This window comes from Lepidochelys olivacea (assembly GCF_965140295.1).
Source record: "Lepidochelys olivacea isolate rLepOli2 genome assembly, chromosome: 2".
Classification (NCBI taxonomy): domain Eukaryota; kingdom Metazoa; phylum Chordata; order Testudines; family Cheloniidae; genus Lepidochelys; species Lepidochelys olivacea.
Genome location: NC_140412.1, coordinates 69,903,164 through 69,926,441, shown reverse-complemented (window position 1 = coordinate 69,926,441; position 23,278 = coordinate 69,903,164). Strand labels below are relative to the sequence as shown.

Below are 23,278 nucleotides of genomic sequence, written 5' to 3'. Positions count from 1 at the left end.
GTGCCCTTGAAACCAAGGCTTAAAGAAAACACAAATTTGAAAGGCTTAGTGAAGAGGTTTTCACCTCAGTAGAAGAACCCCTTCTGTTCAATATTTTTTTCCCAGTCAATCTAATGGTCATTCAGTTTTTACACCATACTTTGCTTTGGTGGTTTATTTAAAGTGATTTTTATTGAACTTTTTTCAAGATTGAAAGCTTATATTTTTCAGAGACCGTATAAGGCTATTGTAAGAACACACATGAATGAGGATGTTATATATTAATCCAATGCTCTCCAAATTCATAATGTCAAATACTTCATTCCCAAAGGACCAAGATTTCTGGTTCTTACAGTGAATCATGGTAAATTGCACAAGCAGAATGTTGTCCCCACATGTGAACCTGAACAAAAGGAATAGAAGAGCATAGATTGAAGTGGAAGTGGGGGTGGCAGTTTACAGATGCTGGTACACTCCTGTCTCCACACAAAGAATACTCTGCTGGAATCAAAATAGTCTCTTGCCCATGCACAGGAATACTGTGCCTTAGTAGTAGAATGGGAATCTTGTGAGAGTATTAGGTTAATGTTTTCACTTCTTTAGCTGAGTTTTGACCTAATGAGATCTGCTGTTGGGAAAACAGTTGTTTCAACTTTTCTCTTAAAGATATTATTTTTTTCCTCCCCAAAAATACAAGCTTGCAAGTAAACTTTTGTCATTTCAACCCAGGCAACGGATGGTTCCTTGATAAGGTTGTTGTCAAATTTAAAGAGGAAGACGATGACCAAGAAGTTGTGTTTCCCTGTAACAGGTATGCCATTCGTGGGAAATCAGAACTATAGTTTGTTATACTGCAAGCAGCTTAAGGAAAACATTGCAAGACAGGAGCCAAACACTTAAAAAAACCACGTTGCTGCCTGCACAAAGCCCGAATATATGAATCCCGCCCAGCAGTCTTCCGGGGAGTAAGGGGTGAACAGAATTCACTGCTCCAAGCCATGCAGAAAAGGCTGCTGCATCAGCATGGAAGGGCATGGAGTAAGATGAAAAAGGTCAAAAGCCAAATGTTCTGTGGGTGAAAAGTGCAATAGTTTTTCCTTTACCTTGCACGTACATACCATATAAAACTAAATAATGTTTCAATTCTCTGCTCCTTAAAAGATACTACATTAAAAGTTTCCAATCATACGGATTTAGGCCAGTTCATTTTGCATTTCCCAGTCACTAAAGGTCATTAGCATGAACCTAATATATTGGAAAACTTTGAAGAGAACTTTATATCTAGATGCAAAAAAAAATTAGTTTATATTGTCTTAGAGGATGGTTAAAATGTTTCTGCTCACTTATCAAAGGTCTATTTCCCTGTCTCAATGCTGGCTCTAGAATTTTGCTGCTGTAGGCAAAATTGAAAAATATCCAACTCTCTCAGCCTCCAGTCACCACTAAACATTCTTTTGCTCCAGATATTTTGCCACCCTAGACAACAACCTAGCCTTCAGCAGTTTGTATGTTGAAGCAACCGCCATATGAACTTTAGATAGTTTTGCAGCAGACAAAGTTATAGATGAATATATGTGAATGTGTGTATTATAGCTATATCTAACAATATAGAAATGATTCAGAGAAGTATATTTAAAATCAAGCAGATTATGCATTGCAGTACAGGCTTTCCAAATACTCGAAGTATATACACATTTGGCTACAAAATAGTTGTTCATGTCAGCTCAATCATTTTTAGGGTGGGGGTTGTCTTACAATCTTGATTATCAATTAGAAATTCAGTTAAGAAAGGAAACATTGTCTGTTTTTAAGTGAAAATTGCCCTCTAGCTTAAACAAAAAATTCAATTTGCAAAAATCCTGCAAATTGTTAGCTAATAACTATTTTCTTCTCTAAAACTATTATTGTAATGATTAGTTTTTTATCTATGAGGCTGTTTAATTAGTTTGGTTTACATTAAAGTTGATTATTTGAAGAGTAGACAATTGTTTCTGTAATGTCAGAGAGATTTTATAAGATTCCTCCTCAGGGAGGAATACTTGACTAAGACTGTGGACTTGCCATAAAACTGCCATGTCAAAAAGAACTTATTGAGCACTAGAAAAAGGTTAGAGACATTATCTATAGAACTAGAGGGGCTCTGTAATTCTTTGCCTGTAGTAAGTGCTAACAGTGAACCAAAGTTTCCTGTCTATTTTTAAAAATGGTTACTGATCTTTTGCTTCCTTGGAGGGGATTAAAAGATAATTCACAAAGGTTAATTAAGGTATTTATTGCAACAATAGTTTAAACATAATGGAGTCTCGTCTTCTCTCTATGCACAAGAGATTTATTCACATAGTTACTTTGTATATGGAGTGTAGAATGAATTGCAGTTGTCTAGATTTAAACAAAGGATACAGCAAAAGGGAGCCACTAAGTTGGAAGCATATAATGATTACCAGTATTTTTAAAAAAGAGAACCCATGTAATGTCTGTAAAACATTCTAATGTGTGATAGGGGGATCAGTTGAAGAAGTATGTGGGGGTATTTTTGTAGCACATCAAGTTTAGAGTTAAGACCTTAAATTCTGTAATGTACAGTGAAGGGCAAAATTGAGGTGAAATTCACCTTCATAGCTGCCCGGTCCATAGAATCTCTAGAAGCCTCGTAGAGCTTAGAATCTAAGGAACCTGCCAATACTTACTAGTAACTACCAGGTGTAGTGCTAACACCATGAGTAATCCCACTCCCTGTGGTATAAGTTGGCATGGTTTCATTGAATGAGCGCAGCTGTGCCAATTCATACCAGCCGAGAATTTGGCCCAGTAAGTGTTTACAAGACTTAGCTTGACAAGAGATGCACAAAAAAACATTGGTGAAAGGAGGGGAAATGCTGAGCTTCCTCATAAAAAGATTAATTACTAACTGCCATAACTCTAATTATTATCTCTTTACAATGAAAGATGGTTAGATGAGTACCAGGATGATGGGAAGACTGAGCGAGAGCTAATTGCTAAAAGTAAGTATTCCAGTACAGAGAATTTGCATTATAACAATATTCTAGATATCAAATGACTAGTTATGGCTGAGAATATGAAAATTCTTTGTGAATGTGATTATAAATTTAGACATACTTATTTGCTGATAAAGCTACTTAAGATAAAGCTTTTTTATTTGTTTATTTATTTTAGAAAATGGTAATTTGCAGAAGGCATCCACCAAAGGTGAGAAACACTCTATATTCTCCTCCCAGAACTTTGACATTTAAATTAAACTCAGTTTCAATATAAAGTGAACAAATAAATGAAGCAAATTAGTTTCCTTAGACAGTAATCATTTATGTAAAGTCTCAGGTATTGGGGGAAATGCACAGAACTTGGCTGACGATGCTCTATAAAGGTGACCTGCTATGTCTTTTCAAATGAATTGAGCAAAGGAGATACTTCACACAAACCATTTTTGGTTTTCTTCCCATTTCTATTATTCAGTCCTGAAATCAGTCAGAAATTCCTCTGAGAACAGATTTCAAGAAATGGTTTGTTTACCCAATGCCACTGTCATTTAATACATAGGGACAGCTCCCCCAACAAGCATCAGTGAGTTGAGAAATGTATTGTGAAGTGACAATGGAAACAGTTTCAGGTCAGAGTTCAGAAGGGTTTTTCCAAGAGAATCCAGAAATAATTTAGACTTAAGCTATAAAATTGGTCAGTGTAGTTAAATGCAGTATCTTCATTTGGTTGAATAAAATTGGCTGAGTTAATGAAATCTGAATATTAGAAATCTGTCTGTCTACTTACCTATCCACAGATATAGCGCCTATCATTCTAGTAGCTCAAGTATTTAACACTATAAATAACCTCTTTTTTTCTTCCTTGCCAGCTTTAAGGAGAAATAACTTGATGAGTTCATAGGTGTTTGATTTACATTTGTGGGTTAGCGTGGTGGGTGAGTTGGTGTCTGTATCTGAAAATCTTAGTGAGGGAAAATAAAGTCAAAGAACTGAGCTTTGCATTTAGTTTTGAAAATGGTTACTTGTGTGGTTACTTATCTTTTGTGGGGTATGCCCCATAGGCTAAATCTAGGTCCAACTTCAGCAAGTTTGGTGTCATGCTCTCAAAGTCTCCCCAATTGCTCAACAGTTGCATTGTTCTAGTGGAATGGAGCTTTCATGGATGGAGAGGCAATTTCTCAGGTAGTTAGAGTTATTCCCATGGAGAGCTTTGATTATCACACCAGAGACCTTGAAGTGGACGCTGCATTCAGTAAGCTTTCCATTCATATTGGAGCATCAAGGACATGTGTTCATGGCTGCCTGTGTTGCTAAGCAGATGGACTACTGTTTTTTGTGCTAGTCCGAGTTTTACCAGGCTTTGTGACTTCATTCTGAGATGTATTCCATTGCAATAATCAAGCATGCATTCACGTGTCTGACAGGATGTGGCACAATCTTTTGGCCAGCCAATAAGGTAGTGAGGTGTTCTTTATCTCATGTCTATCTGAGCCTTCGGTAGCATTGAGGAGTCCAGAAGGGCACAAAAGCTGATTAGTCAGTCTGAGGGCAGATGTTCTCAATAATGGGAGTGTTAAAGAGGAAGCAAGTTTTTTGATAAGTCTCCCTTGGCCTATCAGCAACACTTCCATCTTGCTGGATTCATCATTAGCCATCTGTTCTTCATCCAAGTGCTGATTTCAGCTGGGCATGGAGAAAGCCAGGAGATGGTACTATTTGATGTAAAGGAGATGTAGAGCTGTGTTTCATCTGAGTACTGGTGACATTTCAGCCTGTGTTATCTGATCAGCTATGCCATATAGCTGTTGAATGATATGAGAGACCAAGTCTTGTGGGAGGTTAACTGAACAAAGGAGTTAGGAAGGAGGTCTTGAACTCAACCCACAGGTATCCATTCATGTGCAGTATCTGGGTGTATGTCAAAGTAGAGAGAACTCCCCAGAGCCACAGACCCTTGATGGAGAAAACCTTTGTTCTGACCTCTCAAATCTGCACCCAGCAGTTTCAACTCTGTTGATCTCAGTTGGTACTGCAGATCATAGTATGACAGGTATACACGCTCTTGCAGACTGTATTTAAGGCTTTAAACACTAAACACGCTCACAGAATAACAGACAACCAGTGCAGATGGCAGCACACTGGTGTTACTGATTCTCACAAGTGAAGGCCCTTGAGCAGTTAAGATGTCACATTCTTCAGTAATTGCAGCCTGCAAGTGAGTTCCAAGAGAAGTCATCAGAAAAAGGCATTGTAGTAATCCAGCCTTACCTCAAGGTCACAGAGGCATGGACACTGTGCTGAGGTCTGTCTGAAAGCAAAGGTCACCACATCAAAATAGTTGAGAGATAATAAGCCACTCTTGAAACCCAGAGAATCTCCCTCTATCTGGATATGGCTAATGCTGCTCAGCCATCATCTTCCCCATTGCCTTCTCCCCAAACAGGGGTATTTGAAACTGAGCTGATCATCATTGTTAAGCAGGTCTCCTGAGCACTAGTTGAATCTCGGCACTTTTCAGTCAGGTTGCCACTCTACTTTCTATAAATGAAGTATTCATTCTAGATACCAGCAAATGGGCTACAACACAGATATCCATGAGCTACTTAAGGCAAGGGTTCTGCCTGCAGCTACACCAAGCTCCGGAGCATCCGCAGATCATAGATAGTCTCTCTCAAACCAAGTAGGGCAGCAGGGATGATTTTCTTTTTTTTTTCTCTCCCCCGACCTCCCTGCCCCCATGCCTCATGAGTCTCAGAATAATGCAGAATAAGAGAAGAGGCAAGATATAGTGTACCACAATATTGTTTATGTTGCAGTCAGATAAATGGAGCTAATCTCTGGCAGTGTGGTTCATGAGATGCTCTGGGGTATTGCAGGAGTTTACGGGTGTTGCACAGAATGTGGTTCAGCAGCCGTGAAAGCAGTTCAGCGAACAGATATTTTTAGATTGGCTCTTCTTGTGCCACGCAAGCATATTGGGCAGATAAATATATAAAAACAAATAGAAAATACAGAAGAATTTCTCCCCAGAAATTCTTCAGATTTTACATTGTCCCTTCTCCTCCTTCAAATTTCTGCTGATGGGGTGAAAATGATCACAGGTAGTCCACAGACTCCTGGCAGATTAATATTAGTCCATATCACAGGCACCTCTGTTGCTACCCAGTGGACTCCACTGCCTGGCCAGTATGGGTGGTCTCACAGTCATGAATACACACCAGGTTTCACCATGTATTTATTTATTTATTCATTCATTCATTCATTCCAAAGTATCACAGTGTAATGCAGGCTTAGAGCATGGAGAGGTTTCCCCACAGCCTTCACTCCTCAGCTAGACTCACCCTCTGAGCTCCTCCTTGCTTCCTGTTCCTTCCGCTTATATTCTCCCAGTTATATTGTGAGCCCAGTGATTATCAGTGCTCATAATCTCCCAGCAAACTGCCTACAGATGGGCCTGCAGTCTTCTCCAGGCTGCAGCAATGCCAGTGATCCAAGTGCTTCTGATAGTGCCCTGTCACAGCCCTGTTTATAAATGGCAGCGACAATGCCATTTGCCAGGTGGACTCTGAAGTTACTGAAGAAACAAATCAAGCAGGCTGGCAAACTCTATAGCAAGCTACTGAAAGACAAGCAAAGTAAGTAAGCTAAGAGACCATGACATTTCCATGATCTCTGTGCATTCCCTCAGTAAAATAATTTAAGCAACTGCTACATCTAGCAAAGTGGTATGTCCTTATCAGTCCTGAGAACATACAGCACTGATGTTAGAAAATCAGAGAGCAATACCTACAAAACACCAACAATTACCTAGATTGCTTACATAAGAAGATGTAGCCTCCTGTATTGTCATTTGATTTAAAGTTTTCACTCTTAAAATATAGTGTCTGTTTTAAAAGTTCTTGATTCTTTGTGCAGAAGTCACTGCAGGTTTGATTTCCCCACTTTTGCAGCTAGCATTTCTTCTGTGCATCACAGTGCCAGAGGTTTGTTGGGAGGGTGGCATTAAGGCTGATTCGGCTTCATTTGTTAAAGTTAACAAAGTGCTCATGCACTGGCAGCTAACATGAAAATGAAAGCCTTCGTTACATTGATTTTTTAGAAGACAGAGAGAATTTTGATTCTTTGCTGAGAAACAGCCTTTCCACTTCCCCTTCCTGGTTCATTTAACAAGCTGCAGACTGACTTTTCAAAAGAAAAGGGCCATAGCTAATAAACATAACATACAGATAATACAATCCACTGACGTTAACACAGTGAACGGTACATAACAAATGCATAAATAAATGCATCTTTTTATATGTGGCCATGCAGGGTAGGTACAAAGGCAAAAATTTTCAATCCTGGGTATCTAAAATGAAGCACCTAAATAACAGCCTGATTTTCAGAGGTGCTAAGCACCCAGAGCTTCCACTGATGTTCGTGGCAGATTTGTCTGAATAAGGACTGAAAGTCATGATGGGAGAACTTCCAGATTTGGACAAAAGACAAATATAAATATAAAGCCACTACCACAACCACCATCGCATTATACATCAACCAATTGATATTTGCAACTAGTTTCTTTTCTAACGTAGCCATTTTTTAATAAGCAAATGTCCAAGGGAGCTAAAGTGTTAGACAAACATTTCTTCTGACTCTGGAGTGAGCAGATGGAAATGAATTTACCAAATTGAGAGAAAATGCAATTAGGTTGGTTTGGCCAGGACACTAGACTGTGGAAGGAATGAAAAGTAAACGCTTGAGAACAAGCAGTCGCAGATGCCTAAGAGGCCTTAAATCTGTTAACCACTGATTAATTTCCTGGGAAAGTCCCAACTCTCTGATCACTGATACATTAACCTTTCTTTGGAAACAATAGTCAAGAAAAGATACAACCATGGGCAACAATTAAAATAAATCACAGTATTCAGAATAGCTTCCTGCGTGCTCAGCACCCTGCAGCAGAAAGCCTGCAACTGTGTGTAACCCACACACCTCCTGGGTGTGGTGCTCTGTCCCATCTAGTGGCACTGAGACCACTTAGAGAGAAAGAGATAAAATGAGTCTGCTTTGCAGCTTTTGCTAAGAGCCAGTTGTCTTTTAGCTCATGCTGAAGAGGCTCATGCAGTAAGCTCCAGAGGTTCCAGGTTCGATCCTGCCCACTGATGGCTGGGATCTGTCGGTGTTACATATGCACCGCCGCCTTCTCTCAGCTTGGGACAGATTCACCCCTGGCTTATCTGCCTTCTACTCAAGTACAGCAGGGCCCAGGTGGAGGAAAGTCTACCAGGGAGGCACTGTGATATAAGGTGGTGGTCACAATCTCCCTTCCATCAGGCTCTAGGGGCAGCTTGTGCAGCCCTCAAAGAGAGTGGTGCTTACTGTAGATGGGGCATGGCCTGGGTGGCCAAGGGATGATCTGACTCATTGTAGCCTTGCTTCAGCCCCTCTCCCTGTGGGATTACTATGCAAAGACCTGGTTGAAACTGAAGAAACCAGTGGATTACCCAAAAAAGCAACAGTTCCAGCAATGACTTCCCTTGCCAGCATGAATTCCTAAGGGGCTCAACATGCCAGGCTGGCACAGGGAGCTGCAATTTGCATCTCTATGCCTCAGCAGGGCTGAAGCTGGCCATACATATCTAAAAAATAAAGTTCCTCATTAGACAAGGTTTGTATCTGTCACATATTGCATCTGACTCATCCCTGGAAATAACCTTAGAAAGACAAAAGCTAGCCTGTCACCCACCAGACTGACTGTGAGCTGCATATCTGCCTGCTGTTCTGTGTCTGAACCCAAAAGAGCCACAGAACAATCAGCTGTGACACAGAGTGGGACAGAAAACAGGGAAAAAGCATTAGCCAAGGAAACTAGAACAAACAGATGGAGGGGGAAAAAAATAAGCAGGAAAAAATGCAGCTTAAGAACAGGAAAAAAATACCTCCAGGTTTAGAAGTGAATTAAATGCCTCTAAAATTTCTCTTGACAACACGCGTTGTGAGCAGACACATGATCATGAAATAGTTTTCCTCTTTATTAAAATCATCAGCAAATGACAACACTATAGAAGTACACATCACAATCTAAGCACAGATTCTTAATTCCTATCTCTGTTAGGTTCCTTTTGCCACCTAGGATCAGCATGTTCCCTCAAGTATCAGTCATTTTGAAATCATGGGCAAATTCCATCGAGCCAATTGAAACTACTCTTTTGGTCACTAGCATCTATTTAAGTCACACAGTGTTGTTTCAGCTCCCGGATTTGTTTTCTGCAACTTTTTTTAAACAGGAGAATAATTCATAACTTTGATACAATTTCCAGGTATATTTTTGCTAGAATTCATGGTTTGCAAACAATTTCATTAACGCATGGCAACTATCCAAATACACTCTAAGAGGGCCCAATCCAAATTATGTTGAAGCAAAATGAAAACTCTCACTGAATTTTTTGGTCTTTAAATTGGACCCCTAGTGAATAACTTGATCCCTCAAATCATAGTCAACTGAGTAGAACATTCTTATTGACAAAAATATTTAAAAATCAGGGTTTAATTTGTACTATTCAAGCAGCTGTGTGTTCGAGTATTCAATTGTTTCATATGACTCCTATGTTAATGTCTTCCGTTTTAAATAATCTACCATCTCTTAAATAGATAAATCATTTTCATGTGAAATACATACATAAGTTAAGAAATTAAATTAATGGATAAATCAAATCAATTATATTTAAATAAATAAATACAATTAATTATACCAACCAATGTATTATAAATTATTATACTATTATTATAGTAATAAAAATAATGAATGTAACCACATAACCAAGGATTCCTTTTCCCTTGGCCCTATTATTAATATCCCCTTATATATCCACTCCTCAACTGAAGTCCTGCATACGTCATGTCTTTTTTGAGGCAGAGGGTATGTGGCTGTCCATTGTTTGTAAAGCACCATGTAAATTTATGACACTGTTCAAATGCTTTGTAGTAATAATGATGAACAAATCCCTGTGTATTCCCACTCACTGTTAAAAATGTGATTTTTTTCTTCTTTTATTTAGCACGACAATGGAGAGTGAAGGTTAAAACTGCCAGAGATTCCCCAGAGCCACAGAAGTGTAAAAGAACCCTTGTGATTTATGGCTCAATGGGCAAAAGTGGTGACCTTCTCCTTTCTCCACAAAGCCCAGAATATGTGTGCTTTCTACCCAGAGCAACGGATGAATTCCTTGTAAGTCATCACTATACAATACTGCACTGAGATTATAATGACATTCTGCTCTAGCCAAAGGATATATTTGAAATGCTGCTTTGGTTGCTACAAATGATATAGTTATTTACAAAGCTGGAGTGATATAACTTTAGATCTTGGGCCATCCTCTTCCTGCAACCCTACTCAACTACATAGTGTTCACATCCCAGTGTAATGTCATCATATTCCAGTGGGTTTCAAAGATGTAAATCAACAAGAAACATGATTCCATTCTCGTATTTTATAGGATATGCTGCTCATCGCCTTGTATATTTTTTTATTCTTTTAATCCTGTTAACCCTGAAATCATTGGGTAATTTGCCATTGGTGCTAATGTGTAAAGTATCAGGCCCTAATGCTTTACTACATGTTCTTGCACCCTGAAGTAATGAGGGCTGCGTAAACTTCTTAGTGTGAGATTGTGCCATTGAGATACAGCCTGTAGCCAAGGGGAACATGGAGCTGCACTGCCTCAGGAGAGCCCCCAGGAAGGCAGAACACCTACTGGAGCTCCTGAGGCCAAGGCCAAGCACCCATTACTCCATTACTTTTGTGGCAGGTAGCTTGCTGCCCCCACGTGGCTGCTCAGAGTGCAGCCATGGCTTTGCCTGCTATTTGTCCCCAGGGGAGTGAGAACAAAGAAGCCCCTCTTTTTCCTTGAGTGCAGTGAATTTAATTCTGCTTCTCCTTCACACAGGCCACACAGAGGCAGGAGGATGAGAATAGATGGAAAAGAGACACTTTGGAGGGATTTTTTTTTCATACCAAACTTGGAACTCTGCTGTGGCCTTATGAGTAGGAAATGATTGGGGCCTCAAAGGGGTAAAAGTCCCTGTATCTCCCCCTGGAACTAATCCATCTCCAAGGAGGCTATAGTCTAGCTAGGTGGATGCTCAGAAACAACTCAAAAACTCGCAGGTTTTACTGCTTGCCAGTTTGGAACTTAAGATCTTGATACTTCTAATATTGCGGGATCTAGTATTTTAAGTGGGGGGCTGGGAACTTAGTGTAAAAGATACAATACCTGTCCCTTTCCCTTCTTTCAGAACGCTGAAGATGAAGAGGGTTGGACCGTGTGTCCAAAGGACATAAGTGGGGCTTTGCTCCCTCTCTGGTCTTCATTAAATGGGCCTCCACTTTTCCACAGTGCCACACTGACAGCTTTCTAAATACATTTCCATTTTTCTGACTTGCTTAGTTTTACGGAAACATGCTATATTTTCCCTTGGCTGTTCATGTCCTTGGTTTTGTTGCTTTGTGTCAAAACCTTAATATTTTCTGAAAGTTGTTTGTTGTGCATGAAGGTTTGTCTTTTTGCAATATGAGTCACGCTATTTTGCAAATTTTGTTGCATTTTAAGTAAATCAGAGGAACAGCCCTGATATTAAATAGTGGTTGGTGTTTCATGGGAATCTTTGAAAACCTTTCTCTTTAGAAACAATTCAATTGATATATCTTATGGTTTCTGTTGTTCTCTTCCTTTCCTCCTTATTTCCAAGGACATTTGAATAAACACAGGATCTTTGTTTCATAAGTGAGTTCATCTGCTCCCATTTATGGCAGCATACTTATTTGCTGTGGGAATGATTATGATGTCACAATGAACGGAGAGTTATGAATTCTGATGAGCACTAAGCAGGAGCAGATGAACTCTTAATAAAACACAGATTATGGTTTTACACAAATGTCTTTAGTAATACAATGCAGTAAGGAAGAACCATAGATAATGTAGTATATGCAAAATTCATTGTTTTGAAACAATGGGCTTAATTTTGATCCCAGAAATCCATGTAAATCTGCATATTGCCCATTTACGTGCCCACTCATGTGCACATCATGGCAAAAGAGTATGTATATCTCTGATTTTCCAGGTGCATTCACACAAGTTTTTCACAAATGCATGCACACCTTCAAGTTGACAATCACATCCAAACTATTTTGAAAAGTTTCCTATGAAATGTCAGCAGCTCTCTCATTTTAATTACAGATTGTTAGCAAATATAAAGAACAAATTACTGAAATATATTGTCATGGAGTCACCGGGCGATGCTCTGGAGCTACTCCATACAAAGCCAGTCAGGACTCTGGGGGAGCATGCCTTCTCTCTGTGAGCATACCGTCTCCAGGGCAAGAAGCTTACACAGCTTCGATCTTCCTGAGTCTGACCTTGGAGCATTCAGCATCCCCTTCCACACTGTGCGCTTCCCACAGCAAGTCCGCACAGGAGGGGCTCCTGGGGAAGCCAGTGGGTCCTGCACCCCAATTCCGTAGTCAGATGTGACTCTAAGCCAGCCAGTAAAACAGAAGGTTTATCAGATGACAGGAATGCAGTCCAAAACAGAGCTTGTAGGTACAGGAAACAGGAGCCCTAAGTCAGGTCCATCTTGGGGCCAAGGAGGCCAGAGCCCCTTCTGGGCCCCCCTCCATTTCCCCAGCCAGCTCCAAACTGAAACTCTGCAGCCGCTCCTCTGGCCTTTGTCTCTTTCCCGGGCCTGATCTCTTTGTTCTCCAACACCTTCAGTTGGCACCTTGCAGGGAAGGGGCCCAGGCCATCAGTTGCCAGGAGACAGGATATCAGCCATTCTCTGTGCAGACAGCATCACGGTGGCCCTTTAAGGCTCTGCAACCACAACACAGCTTATCCCAGCACCAAGATACTTCAGAACTGCATAGGGGAAACTGAGGCACACACACAGTATTCAGAGAAAACATTAAGAACATTCCCACTTCGTCACATATATAAGTAATAGAGAATGCACAAGTTAAACCTACTTGCTTTCATTGATCTTAAACTTTGATAACAATAGTACTGTGTGGGCTTACCAATTAAAAATAAGTTAAAGAACTACACATGAAATGTAGAAAATAAATTGAGTAATAAGAAGTTGCGTTTATCATATAATCATAGAAACATAGGGCTGGAAGGGATGATTTGAGAAATCATCAAGCCTAAGTAATCCTAGGCAGCACCAAGTGAACTTAGACCATCCCTAACAAGTGTTTGTCCAACCTGTTCTTAAATACTTCCAATGATGGGGATTCCATACCTCCCTTAGAAGCCTATTCCAGAGCTTAACTACCCTTATAGTTCGAAAGTTTTTCCTTAATCTCCCTTGCTGCAAATCAAGCCTATTAGTTCTTGGACATGGACAACAGTTGATCCCTGTACTCTTTCTAGCATCCTTTAACCTATTTGAAGACTGTTACCTGGTCCCCACTCAGTCATCTTTTCTCAATACTAAACATGCTCAGGTTTTGAACCTTTCCTCATAGGTCAGGTTTTTTAAACCTTTTTCCACTTTTGTTCCTCTCCTCTGGACTTTCCCTAGTTTGTCCACATCTTTCCTAAAAGGAGGTGCCTCGAATTGGACACAGAACTCCAGCTGAAGCCTCACTAGTGCAGAGTAGCACAGAACAGTTACCTTCTGTGTCTTACATATGATACTCCTCTTAATACACCCCCAAGTTTATGGTGGTGGTGTCCTCTGAGACTGGCAGAGTTGGCAGGAAAGAGGGAGAGATGAAAACAACAGGGAACAGAAATACTAAGAAAAATGAAAGGTGTGGGGTTTAAGGGGATAGTTTGAAATTGCTGGACACCAAGTAATTTTATTTTAAACATTACTAAAAATATTTAGTTTAAAGAAACAAGAAATGGTAGGCCAGGTCTTAGTAAATGTTTCTCTTTCTGTCAACTTAGGGGTGTGACGACTTAGTCACAGAGGTTCTTTTACATACCTTGGGGACACCATGACCAAGACTATGCAAAGGCCAAAACTATAAATGGGGTTCAAAAAAGAACTAGTTAAATTCATGCAGCATAGGTCCCTCAGTGGCTATTAGCCAAGATTGTCAGGGATGCAATCCCATGCTCCGATTGTCCCTAGCCTCTGATTGGAAGAAGCTGGGCGTGACAGGGGATGGATTACTCGATGATTGCCTGTTCTGTTCATTCCCTCTAAAGCACCTGGCACTGGCCACTGTCGGAAGCCAGGATACTGGGCTAGATGCACCATTATTCTGATGCAGTATGGCCATTCTGATGTTCTAAAATAATCACAATGATTAACTATGACTGTTTTAGTATTAAAAGAAAGGAAAATAAAACATTAAACAAAACAACACAAATGGCTGAACACAAATGATAAACTAGTTACTTTCGTTATAGTCTCTTCTGTATGTATCTTTCTGGAGAGCTTCTAACAGATTTCACTCTTGAGAGTGTCTTGCTTCTGAGAGTGTTTTTCTCTTGGTAGGTTAAGACCAAAGTGTACAATTTCCCAAAATTATTGTGTTCGGTTTTAGTATTTTATTGGATTCTTCAAATCGTTTATGTATGTGCAGAATAATTTTTTTAAGGGCAAGTTTAGACTGTCTAGTTATTAATAATAACCTAAACAGTTTATAGTTGGGCAAAGTAAGAAATCCTAACCAAATCCTATTAAATCAAAGAAGATATTTTAATTAGTTACTTAGAAAAAAGTCATTTAAGACAGGCCAATTACGAATATTAACAATTGTAAATCCAGTTACATCCATTGTTTCTCTGTTTACCAATGTTTAGCCCCTGTCTCCTCTCCAGAAATATATGGTCTAACCACTTGGTGATTAAAAAGAGAAAATTAGCCCTTTAAGTTACAAAAGCATTTTAATATTCCAGCAAAATCACTGTGAGAGTTTTAAATCTAATCCCTTTGCAGAATCTTAGATAACTTCCTCTCACCAATCCATAGTGAAGTCTTGGGGAAGTTCTCCTGGGCCTGGTTTCTTCTTGAATCTTCTCTGTTTTTTTTATCTGTCTGTGGCAGCTTGCTTAGGAAGTGTGATGCTGGAGCAGGGTAGCAGAGGGTATGGGGATGCTCTCTTCAGTATTTTGTACCCTTCTGCTTCCTATTTTCATGAAATTATAGGAAAACACTTCTCTTTCAGGCTTGTTTAGATTCAGTGTTGGTTGCTGTCACCCATTCATTGGCTTCATGCCTTTGAGGTTGTCTTAGGTGAAATTTTCAGGTCCTGAACATGCAGTCTGCTTAATGACTATGCTACATTTCATAATTGCCTTTGTTCTTCTTGTGGCAGGAAGGCAACAGATAACTTTCAAAGCTAGTTTTAACTCATTCTTTTTATTCAGTCCATTCTCTGAGATATTTGCTCAATTTTGTTAGTTTGTCAGGAAATGAAATTCTGTCTTCAAAATCCAAAACTCTTTGTTCTTTATTTAAGAGTTTTCAGTTCCCCAGTCTTCTAAAATTAAATAGACTTTTACAAAATCTTTAGCTTAAGTTGTTGATTCTACATGACAATTTTTGGAATGATGATTTTCTTGTCTTCCTGAGTTGAGAGGGGGTTTGCTTGCACACAGTCCGTAATTAATTCATTGTCATTAATATAAACATTCTATACTTAAGTGGCTTCTTATATTGGTATCCAGTTATAACATCAAATGATTTTGCCATATTTGTACATAAACATGTTACTATTCCTATAACAGTGATTTCAGGTAGTTATTATATGAAGGCTTGCATTTAGATACAAAATATTTGCAACTATACATCTCAAAAGGTGTTTGCCGTTTCAGTGTTTTAAGAAATAAACAATAGTTTAAAATTTCCAACTACACAAGTTTTTCACGGAGTTTCAAAAACACAAGCAGAAATGTTTCCTTTGGAAAGGAGAGGGGTTGGCGTGGCCACTTTGCAAGCTAGATTTAAGGCTCTGATAACACACCCTACATTCCTTTTTACAATTATGCATCTATTTAAAACACAGACATTTTACATGATTTGTCATCTTGATGTTTGCTTGTTCTTGGGAAATAGAAGCAGAAACATTCTGGAACATTTTTCATTAGTTTTAACATTCCGTAACCTAACTAGTTAAACATATGTTTTGTTGTATTTCCAAGCATCTTGGCTATGACATACTGGCAGGTATATCTTAATTTTCAGTAAAGGCACAAACAAGTTTGTTGAAGCTAGACAAATGCAGTCTGGAAATGAGATGTACATTTTTAACAGTGAAGGTAATTAACCATTGGAACAACTTATCAACAGATGTAGTGGATTCTCCATCACAGGCAATTTTTAAATATGCTCTGGTTCAAAAAGGAATTAATTCAGGGAAGTTCTATAGTCTGGGTTATGCAGAGATCAGACTGAATGATAACAATCACTCCATCTGGCCATAGAATCTATGAAAGTGGAGCTGGGCACATAATGCAAAAATAGATAAATAATAAAATAATAATAATAAATCCATGTTTGCCCACAAATATGATTTGTTTCGGCTCTCCAGGCATCCCTTTTGGGTTTACTTTTGTGAAATTTTGAGGGCTCATAGAAGACCTGCTAAGCTCACATAGAATGGATATATTTATATGGTATATTTATCCCTTTCCCCAAGCTCTGCATGATTCTTGTTTTCTTACATTGTGAGCTTTTCAGGGCATGAATGGTATTTTATTATGTATTAGGAAAGCACCTAGCACATTGTGCATGCTACTGTAATCCAAATAATTATCATATGAGAAGTAGCACTACTAGACATCATGAGGATGGGATCCTTAAAACCAATCTCCAGAGTGCTGGAACAGGTGGTATTAAATGAGCTAGATAAGGATGTGACCACAAACTTCTGCAAAGAGGACCATGCACCCATTCATGATTACTCTGTGTCAGCAGTAGTGGGAATGGCAGAATATTAAATACTATGTCGTTTGGAGAAAAGAGGACTGAGTGGGCCATGATAACCGTTTTCAAGCACATAAAAATTTGTTACAAGGAGGAGGGTGAAATATTGTTCTCGTTAACATCTATAGATTAAGACAAGAAGCAATGCACGTTGTATATTTTCTGTGAGAAGGGTCACTGCTTAGCACATTAGAAGCCAGGGTTTCCAGAGCTCTGATACAGAGGCAATTACATGAATCCTACAATGATCTGACCACACCCTTTGTACCTAGGATGACACATGCATGCACACATGCTTTATGTGAAAGTGACAATGAATTAAAGTTAAGGTATGCATCCAGACAATAAATCTTAGAGTAGCCTAACTATTCTAGGACTGGTTCCTCTGAAGAAGTCTTGTGGAGCCAAGAAAGAAAAAGGCTCAAAATATTACAAATTTACCTAATCTTCCTTTATCTAGTACCTTTCTCTGAGAGAGTCAAAGCCCCAGTGGCTTGTTCAAAGCCATCTCTTGATTATAAGAGTTATGCTCATTCAATCCTGGAACAGAAGCAATACCTGTTACTTACTATATGACCAATCACAACTAACATAGCTCAAATTTCAAGCACCAAGTATAGAATACTTGGCTCAAACTGTGACTGAGAGAGGAAAAATATGTGACAAAATTAATTAGCAAACTTTGAATCATGAATAAATATGAGGAAAGAGTATTCTACTTGCAAATACTCCATAAGATGAGGAGAGAGGCTGCATTGCTAAGAATTATTCGCTCAGCTCTATTTAGGATATTTTGCATTAATTTGAAGCTTATAGGGATCAGAAGGTGAAGAAAGAAAATTATTGGAGCCAAGGTAGGAATCCAGTTCTGAAATAGAAAGGTGATCATGGTAAGTTGCTCAGGAAAGGGTTAGAATTGATGTAATAAAAACATGCATTACGGTGATGGACCAAAAGACTGAAATAGAAAAGAGGATAATAATGATTGAATGAGAGGAAAAAATGTTAAAAGGAGAGAAATATCTGCTGAATTCAATTGAGATTACCCAGTGCAGTTTAATTCAGTAGATCAGGAAGAAGTCTGGTTGCAGGTGTATTCTGTTTGGAGGCATAGTCATAGAGTTCATTGAAATCAGGATTATGGGAAATGAAGGGAAAACAATGGTTGTAGAGCAGTCACGCTTTAAACAGTAGTGAAATAGTCTCTGAAACTGTCTTCCTGTACGTTACATCTACAATGTATATTGTATTCACATTTGCTGCAAGGAATGCAAGATGTATTTTTTAAAATGTCTTTAGAATTTCTTTGCAACTGTTAAGAAGTCTAGAGGGCTGCAGAGGGCTGGGTAGCAGAAGACAAGATAAGAAGGTGGGGTACAATTTGCCACCTTAAGTAAAAAGAAAAATATCCGAGTGCTGTATTTTTGCAATTCTAAATCACAAAGTTTTTGTCCAGTAAATACTCTTTGGTATGTACAACTAAGTAGCTGTGTGATATAAATGGAGTCAAGGGGTCTATTTGTAAGAAGGAAAAACTACAGGCAATAATTTTAAAAACAGAAAGTCCTGCTGTGAAAAAGCAGAACTTATGACTTCATTGCTTCTGAAGAAGGCACAATTTGGACATGTAGAAGAACAGTACGTTCTCCCTTTGAGAATAAGAGAAAAACACACACCTCTGAGAAGAATTAGATGGATTAGTACAACAAATATAGCCATGCCTCATGATACCCTTTGCAGCCTCCACAACCTTGAATGAAAAACTCTTGAAATAAAACCCTGTTCGTGCAATGGGGAAATTCTGTCTCCCCTTGCATGGACACTGCGATATTGTTAAACACAGTGGAATCAATGTGATTCCACTGCACAAGACTTGGGAAGGATATGGTGAACCCACAAAGGGCTGCAAACCCACTGTGTACTTCAGAGTACAGCTCCACAAAGGATGCTCTTGTATCCCCATATAGCAGGGCTTGGGGCAAGTAGGTGCAGGCCAAGGAAAGAGAGGGGGAAGTCTGGTGGATTCTCCAGTGAATAACTACAGCCTCAAGCCCACATTATCAGCCACAGAGCAGCACTGCTACCAATACGTGGACAATGAGGAGGATTTCATGCCCCAGTCCCTATGAACTGCCCTCTGACTTCTGGGGTTTAGCTTGGAGGTAGAATTAACTCATTTTCCTCTTCTGATTGCAGTATTATTTTAATAGGTGCCACCTTTTTAACTGACAGTTTCCTCCAAATATTCAAAACATTCCACCATATTTTAGCTACATGACTTCTGTTGATGTTAATGAGAGTAGGGCAACTAACCATCCTCTGCCCAAAATAATATAAAATGTTCCTTCTGCTGTCTCTAAATAAAAGGTTAACTCACTCAGGCACTGGTCACAAAGCCTTATGTTGTAGTTGGACTGAAAATATTAACTTATAAAATGAGAGAAGGTAGTTTTGATGGAATACAAGACCCTGGGCAACATTTTTTGCTTAGTCCTGTCCTAAAATTAATTGTTACCTTTTAAAACGAGCTTCGTCTCTTGTTTCTCTTGAAGCCACTATTGTTTCCAGCAGTAGGCTGATGAAACAATCAGATGTGGGTGCTGCTTTGGCCTGATGGCTGTGAATGAAGGTTGCTTTCTCCATCCAATCCAACAACTTTTACAGCTTCGGAAGGCTGCAGTTAACTACCTCCTGGAATGAAAGGTGGGGAGAGGAGAGGCTGGTGGGTTCAGCAGTTCCCTTCTCTCTTCCCTGCCCCACAGACACTAAGGAAATGAGAAAGTAATGAGGAGGGATCTGACTGCAAATTTTGCCATGTCTATCCAGGTTTTTTGCTATCGATATCATTCACCCTCAGCCCCTCCACTGCCTTAAGCTGTGGATTGGATGGATAAACTGGGGCTCAGAGAGATCCATGGAGGTAGTGAGCAGTGGAAAGATCCCACCGGGACTTGAAGTTAACCAGCAAAAGTATCAAGGGATTCAACTTTCCCATTCCCGATCATCAGGCCAATGTGGTTACATCATTGACAGTAGGGAAGGGCAACCCTATAGTGCAAAGCTAGATGTATAAGGTTAATGATTTTTTTTTTAAAAGAACAAAACGGCTCCTGTTTTCCAACGAAGCGGATATGAAATCATTTGGATTATGAAATATATTATTATACAAGTGAATGTTTCATTAAAACTACTTGAGCGAGGCTTTATTATTACTTCTTGTTATTACCCATAATACCTAACACTTAGGGCTTGATCCTATTGATTTTAATAGTAGTTGAGGGCACTCAGCAGCTGGCATGATCAGACCATTACATAACAGCTTCCATCCAAGGCCCTCAGTGCACAGATATTAATGAATTTAGCCTCACAGCTCCTTAGCAGGGAAAGTATCATCCCCATTTTTCAGATAAGGAAACAGAGAAGGAAGATTCAGATGGCATGCCCAAGGTCACACCAGAATTCTATAGGAAAACCAGGAATAGATTGCTTATCTCCTTTATCTTAACCACAAAATCATCCTTCCTGTCTGTTAACATTAGCTTCATCTGTCCTATGCCATTTGGAAAAAGTCTCTGTTCATGATGCTGCCTTGATAGCCTACTTTTCTTCATTATATTTATTGCAGGTTGAAACTGGAGATGTGGGGGATGTGTACAAGATTCGGGTCAGCTGTGATGATTTGCCAGGTTTTGAGGGCTGGCATCTGAAGTCCTTTCACATGCAAGAGCTACATACTAAACAAGAAGTGAACTTTGACTGTAACTGCTGGCTCTCTGTTAACAGGGAAGACAGAGAGCTGGTGAAAGAATTCCCTGCAGTGAATGAGAACCAGAAACCTTTACCAGGTAAAAATAGCAAAGGAGACAGGAACAAAGTGAACCAGACTTTGAAAAAGAATAAATTCAGCAAATATGACATTTAATCATTCTCCTTACTTAAAATCTGTGGTGCTTCTGCAGTGACTCTGTTTGCGCATGCATTGCGACAATATTGCACATTTTAAAATCTCTCCTAGTTACATGACAAATTGGGTTTAACATTTGCTAAATTTTGTGCATAACTCTAAGTGTGCAAAACTGGAAAAATCTAATTATGCTAGTAAAAGATAAGACATAAATCAAAGCTATGGAAGTCAATTTTGGTAGACTTAGTATTGAATTCTTTAGCTTATCATAGCTTGAGTTACTGAAGTGAATATCAGAAATAATCATTACTGTACACTAAAGTTGTGCTGTAATTTCAAGGGCATTTATGTAATGTGGGAAGGTCCCACTTTTTCAGAGGGCCTTCCAAAATTGTACCCATAACATTAAAGAATAGAGAGCTTCACATTTGTGCATTACACATGCAGGTCAATTGGTTAAGGGCCCAACTGTCATGGTTTCTCTAAACCGAGGCTATGTCTACAGTAGCACTTTCATCGGTAAAACTTTTGTTGGTTAGGGGTGTGAAAAAAATCACCCCTTGATCGACATAAGTTTCACAGACAAAAGCGCCTGTGTGGACAGCACTATGTTGGCCAGAGAGCGTCTCCTGTTGACATAGCTACCACTGCTCATTTGGAGTGGTTTAATGATGCCGACGGGAGAACCCTCTCCCGTCGGCATAGAGGGGCTACACAGGAGACCATACAACCGTGCTGCTGCAGTGGTACAGCTGTGCCACTGTAAGGTCTGTAGTGTAGACATAGCCTAAATGTTCTAACATGGTAACACGGTTTGCTCCTATCTGAGCATCTGAAAATTACTATGGATCTTAAAGGAAAACTACACTGATTAATTATGACCTCATATATAGCTAAATATTAGCCAAATAAATTATATATAGAAAAAAAATTTAGGAGCTCATGTTACTATGTCACTATCTCCATAAAGCGTAACATAGGTCTGCAGCCTTATTGATACTTCCCAGAAAAAGGCCACTCTGACACTGTAGACTGGACCAGCGAAATGCAGTCATATGACTGCATTATAAAGACAGAAGACTTTAAAAGGCATCATGTACCTTACAATGTTAAATGTGTTCATTAGCTTGTCATATAATACATACACTGTCATGAATTCAGATACTACGTTATGCCCATCCCCTCTGCTCTAATTTGCATCATGTCAAGAAGTGCCTTCCTCCTTGATGGTTACTTTTTTATTTTTATTATTATTATCATGGAGACATTTATTCTTCTGACGGACAAGAATTGACTTCTCCTTAGTTCCTCCAGAGTCCCATACAATAAAACAGAATGATTTTTTCCAAGTGTACTAGCACAAGAGCCACATAGGGACAATCAAGTTCCCACTGTCAATGACTCCAGTGGGAATTGGATCAGATTCATACAGAAGAACCACTCCCTTTCTGTTCTAATCTCCATGTAATGTGTTCTTTTTTTGGTTGTAGTTTCTCTGATTTTATTAGAATATCTTTAAATTATATTGCAGTTTTCCTTGAAGCTTTCCCTTTCAATTCAATCTGTTTTGTTCAAACAATCTTCTTTCTTTGTATAGTCAACAAGTATATTGTCTCTATACACACTGGTGACCACTGGGGATCAGAAACCTTTGCAAATGTTTATATCACTCTGTATGGTGAAAGAGGGGACACAGGTGTGAGGAAACTGCACGAACCATTGGTAAAAGGAGGAAAATTTCAAAGGAACAAGGTAAAAAGACAAAAATCTTAAGTTTTCTTACAAACTCAAACAATAGCACTGTTTTCTGAATGTCTACCACCAGCTCTTGATTGTAAGAACAAAATTCTCCTTATAGATTTTTGTAGCAGTATTCTGTTCCAGCTTTATCCCTAGATTTTCCATAGGTGATAATCAGGGTTCTACATTTGCATGTGTAAAGCAGCTTATCTGAGTCATAACCCTTGTGATCATGCCTCTCAACTTTTTATGTCCCAAATGTGGGATGCAGTGTGTGACAAAGAACCAAAATTAGTGTCATAAAAATGATTCATGCAGGAAACTTATATTGCTGTGAGATTCATTCCTTTAAATGTAAATAGCTGTTTTGATAATCATAGCTTAAATATTATTTCTGTTGATAATTTTCAATAACAAAAGTGAGGGGGAGCCAAATTTGTTTGGAACGTAGGTAGCTTTTGGGACTAAAACAAATGACACCCCCTGAAAGAAGAGATATTTAATGTATAACCTCAGATGAGAAATTTTACTTAAAGAAGAGAATGCACTGACAGAGTTTAAAAATAAGATAATCCTTTTTCATACTTACTCACCAAGCTATAGTATTCTTAAGAAAGCAGAGAGTCTTAGATTTCTGTGAAATTATTTCATTTAACAATCATATCGACAACATAAAGGATGAAACGAGATTCAGTGTCTAACTTAGAGAACCCCTAACCTGTCTGCTTCTATGTGTGTC

The 23,278-nt window shown here is 39.1% G+C and overlaps 1 protein-coding gene across 1 annotated transcript in view; it reads left to right on the top strand.

The window, feature by feature from the left end:
- The window catches only part of RP1 (RP1 axonemal microtubule associated), a gene marked incomplete at its 5' end in the record, with an annotated part of 312,243 nt that overhangs the window by 154,057 nt on the left and 134,908 nt on the right, over positions 1–23,278 (top strand). The window contains 6 exons of the mRNA XM_084619857.1: positions 709–790; positions 2,926–2,981; positions 3,154–3,186; positions 10,016–10,185; positions 20,521–20,740; positions 22,397–22,551. Of these exons, the coding sequence (XP_084475983.1) occupies positions 709–790; positions 2,926–2,981; positions 3,154–3,186; positions 10,016–10,185; positions 20,521–20,740; positions 22,397–22,551 (716 nt within the window). The remainder of the gene's footprint in view (positions 1–708; positions 791–2,925; positions 2,982–3,153; positions 3,187–10,015; positions 10,186–20,520; positions 20,741–22,396; positions 22,552–23,278) is intronic.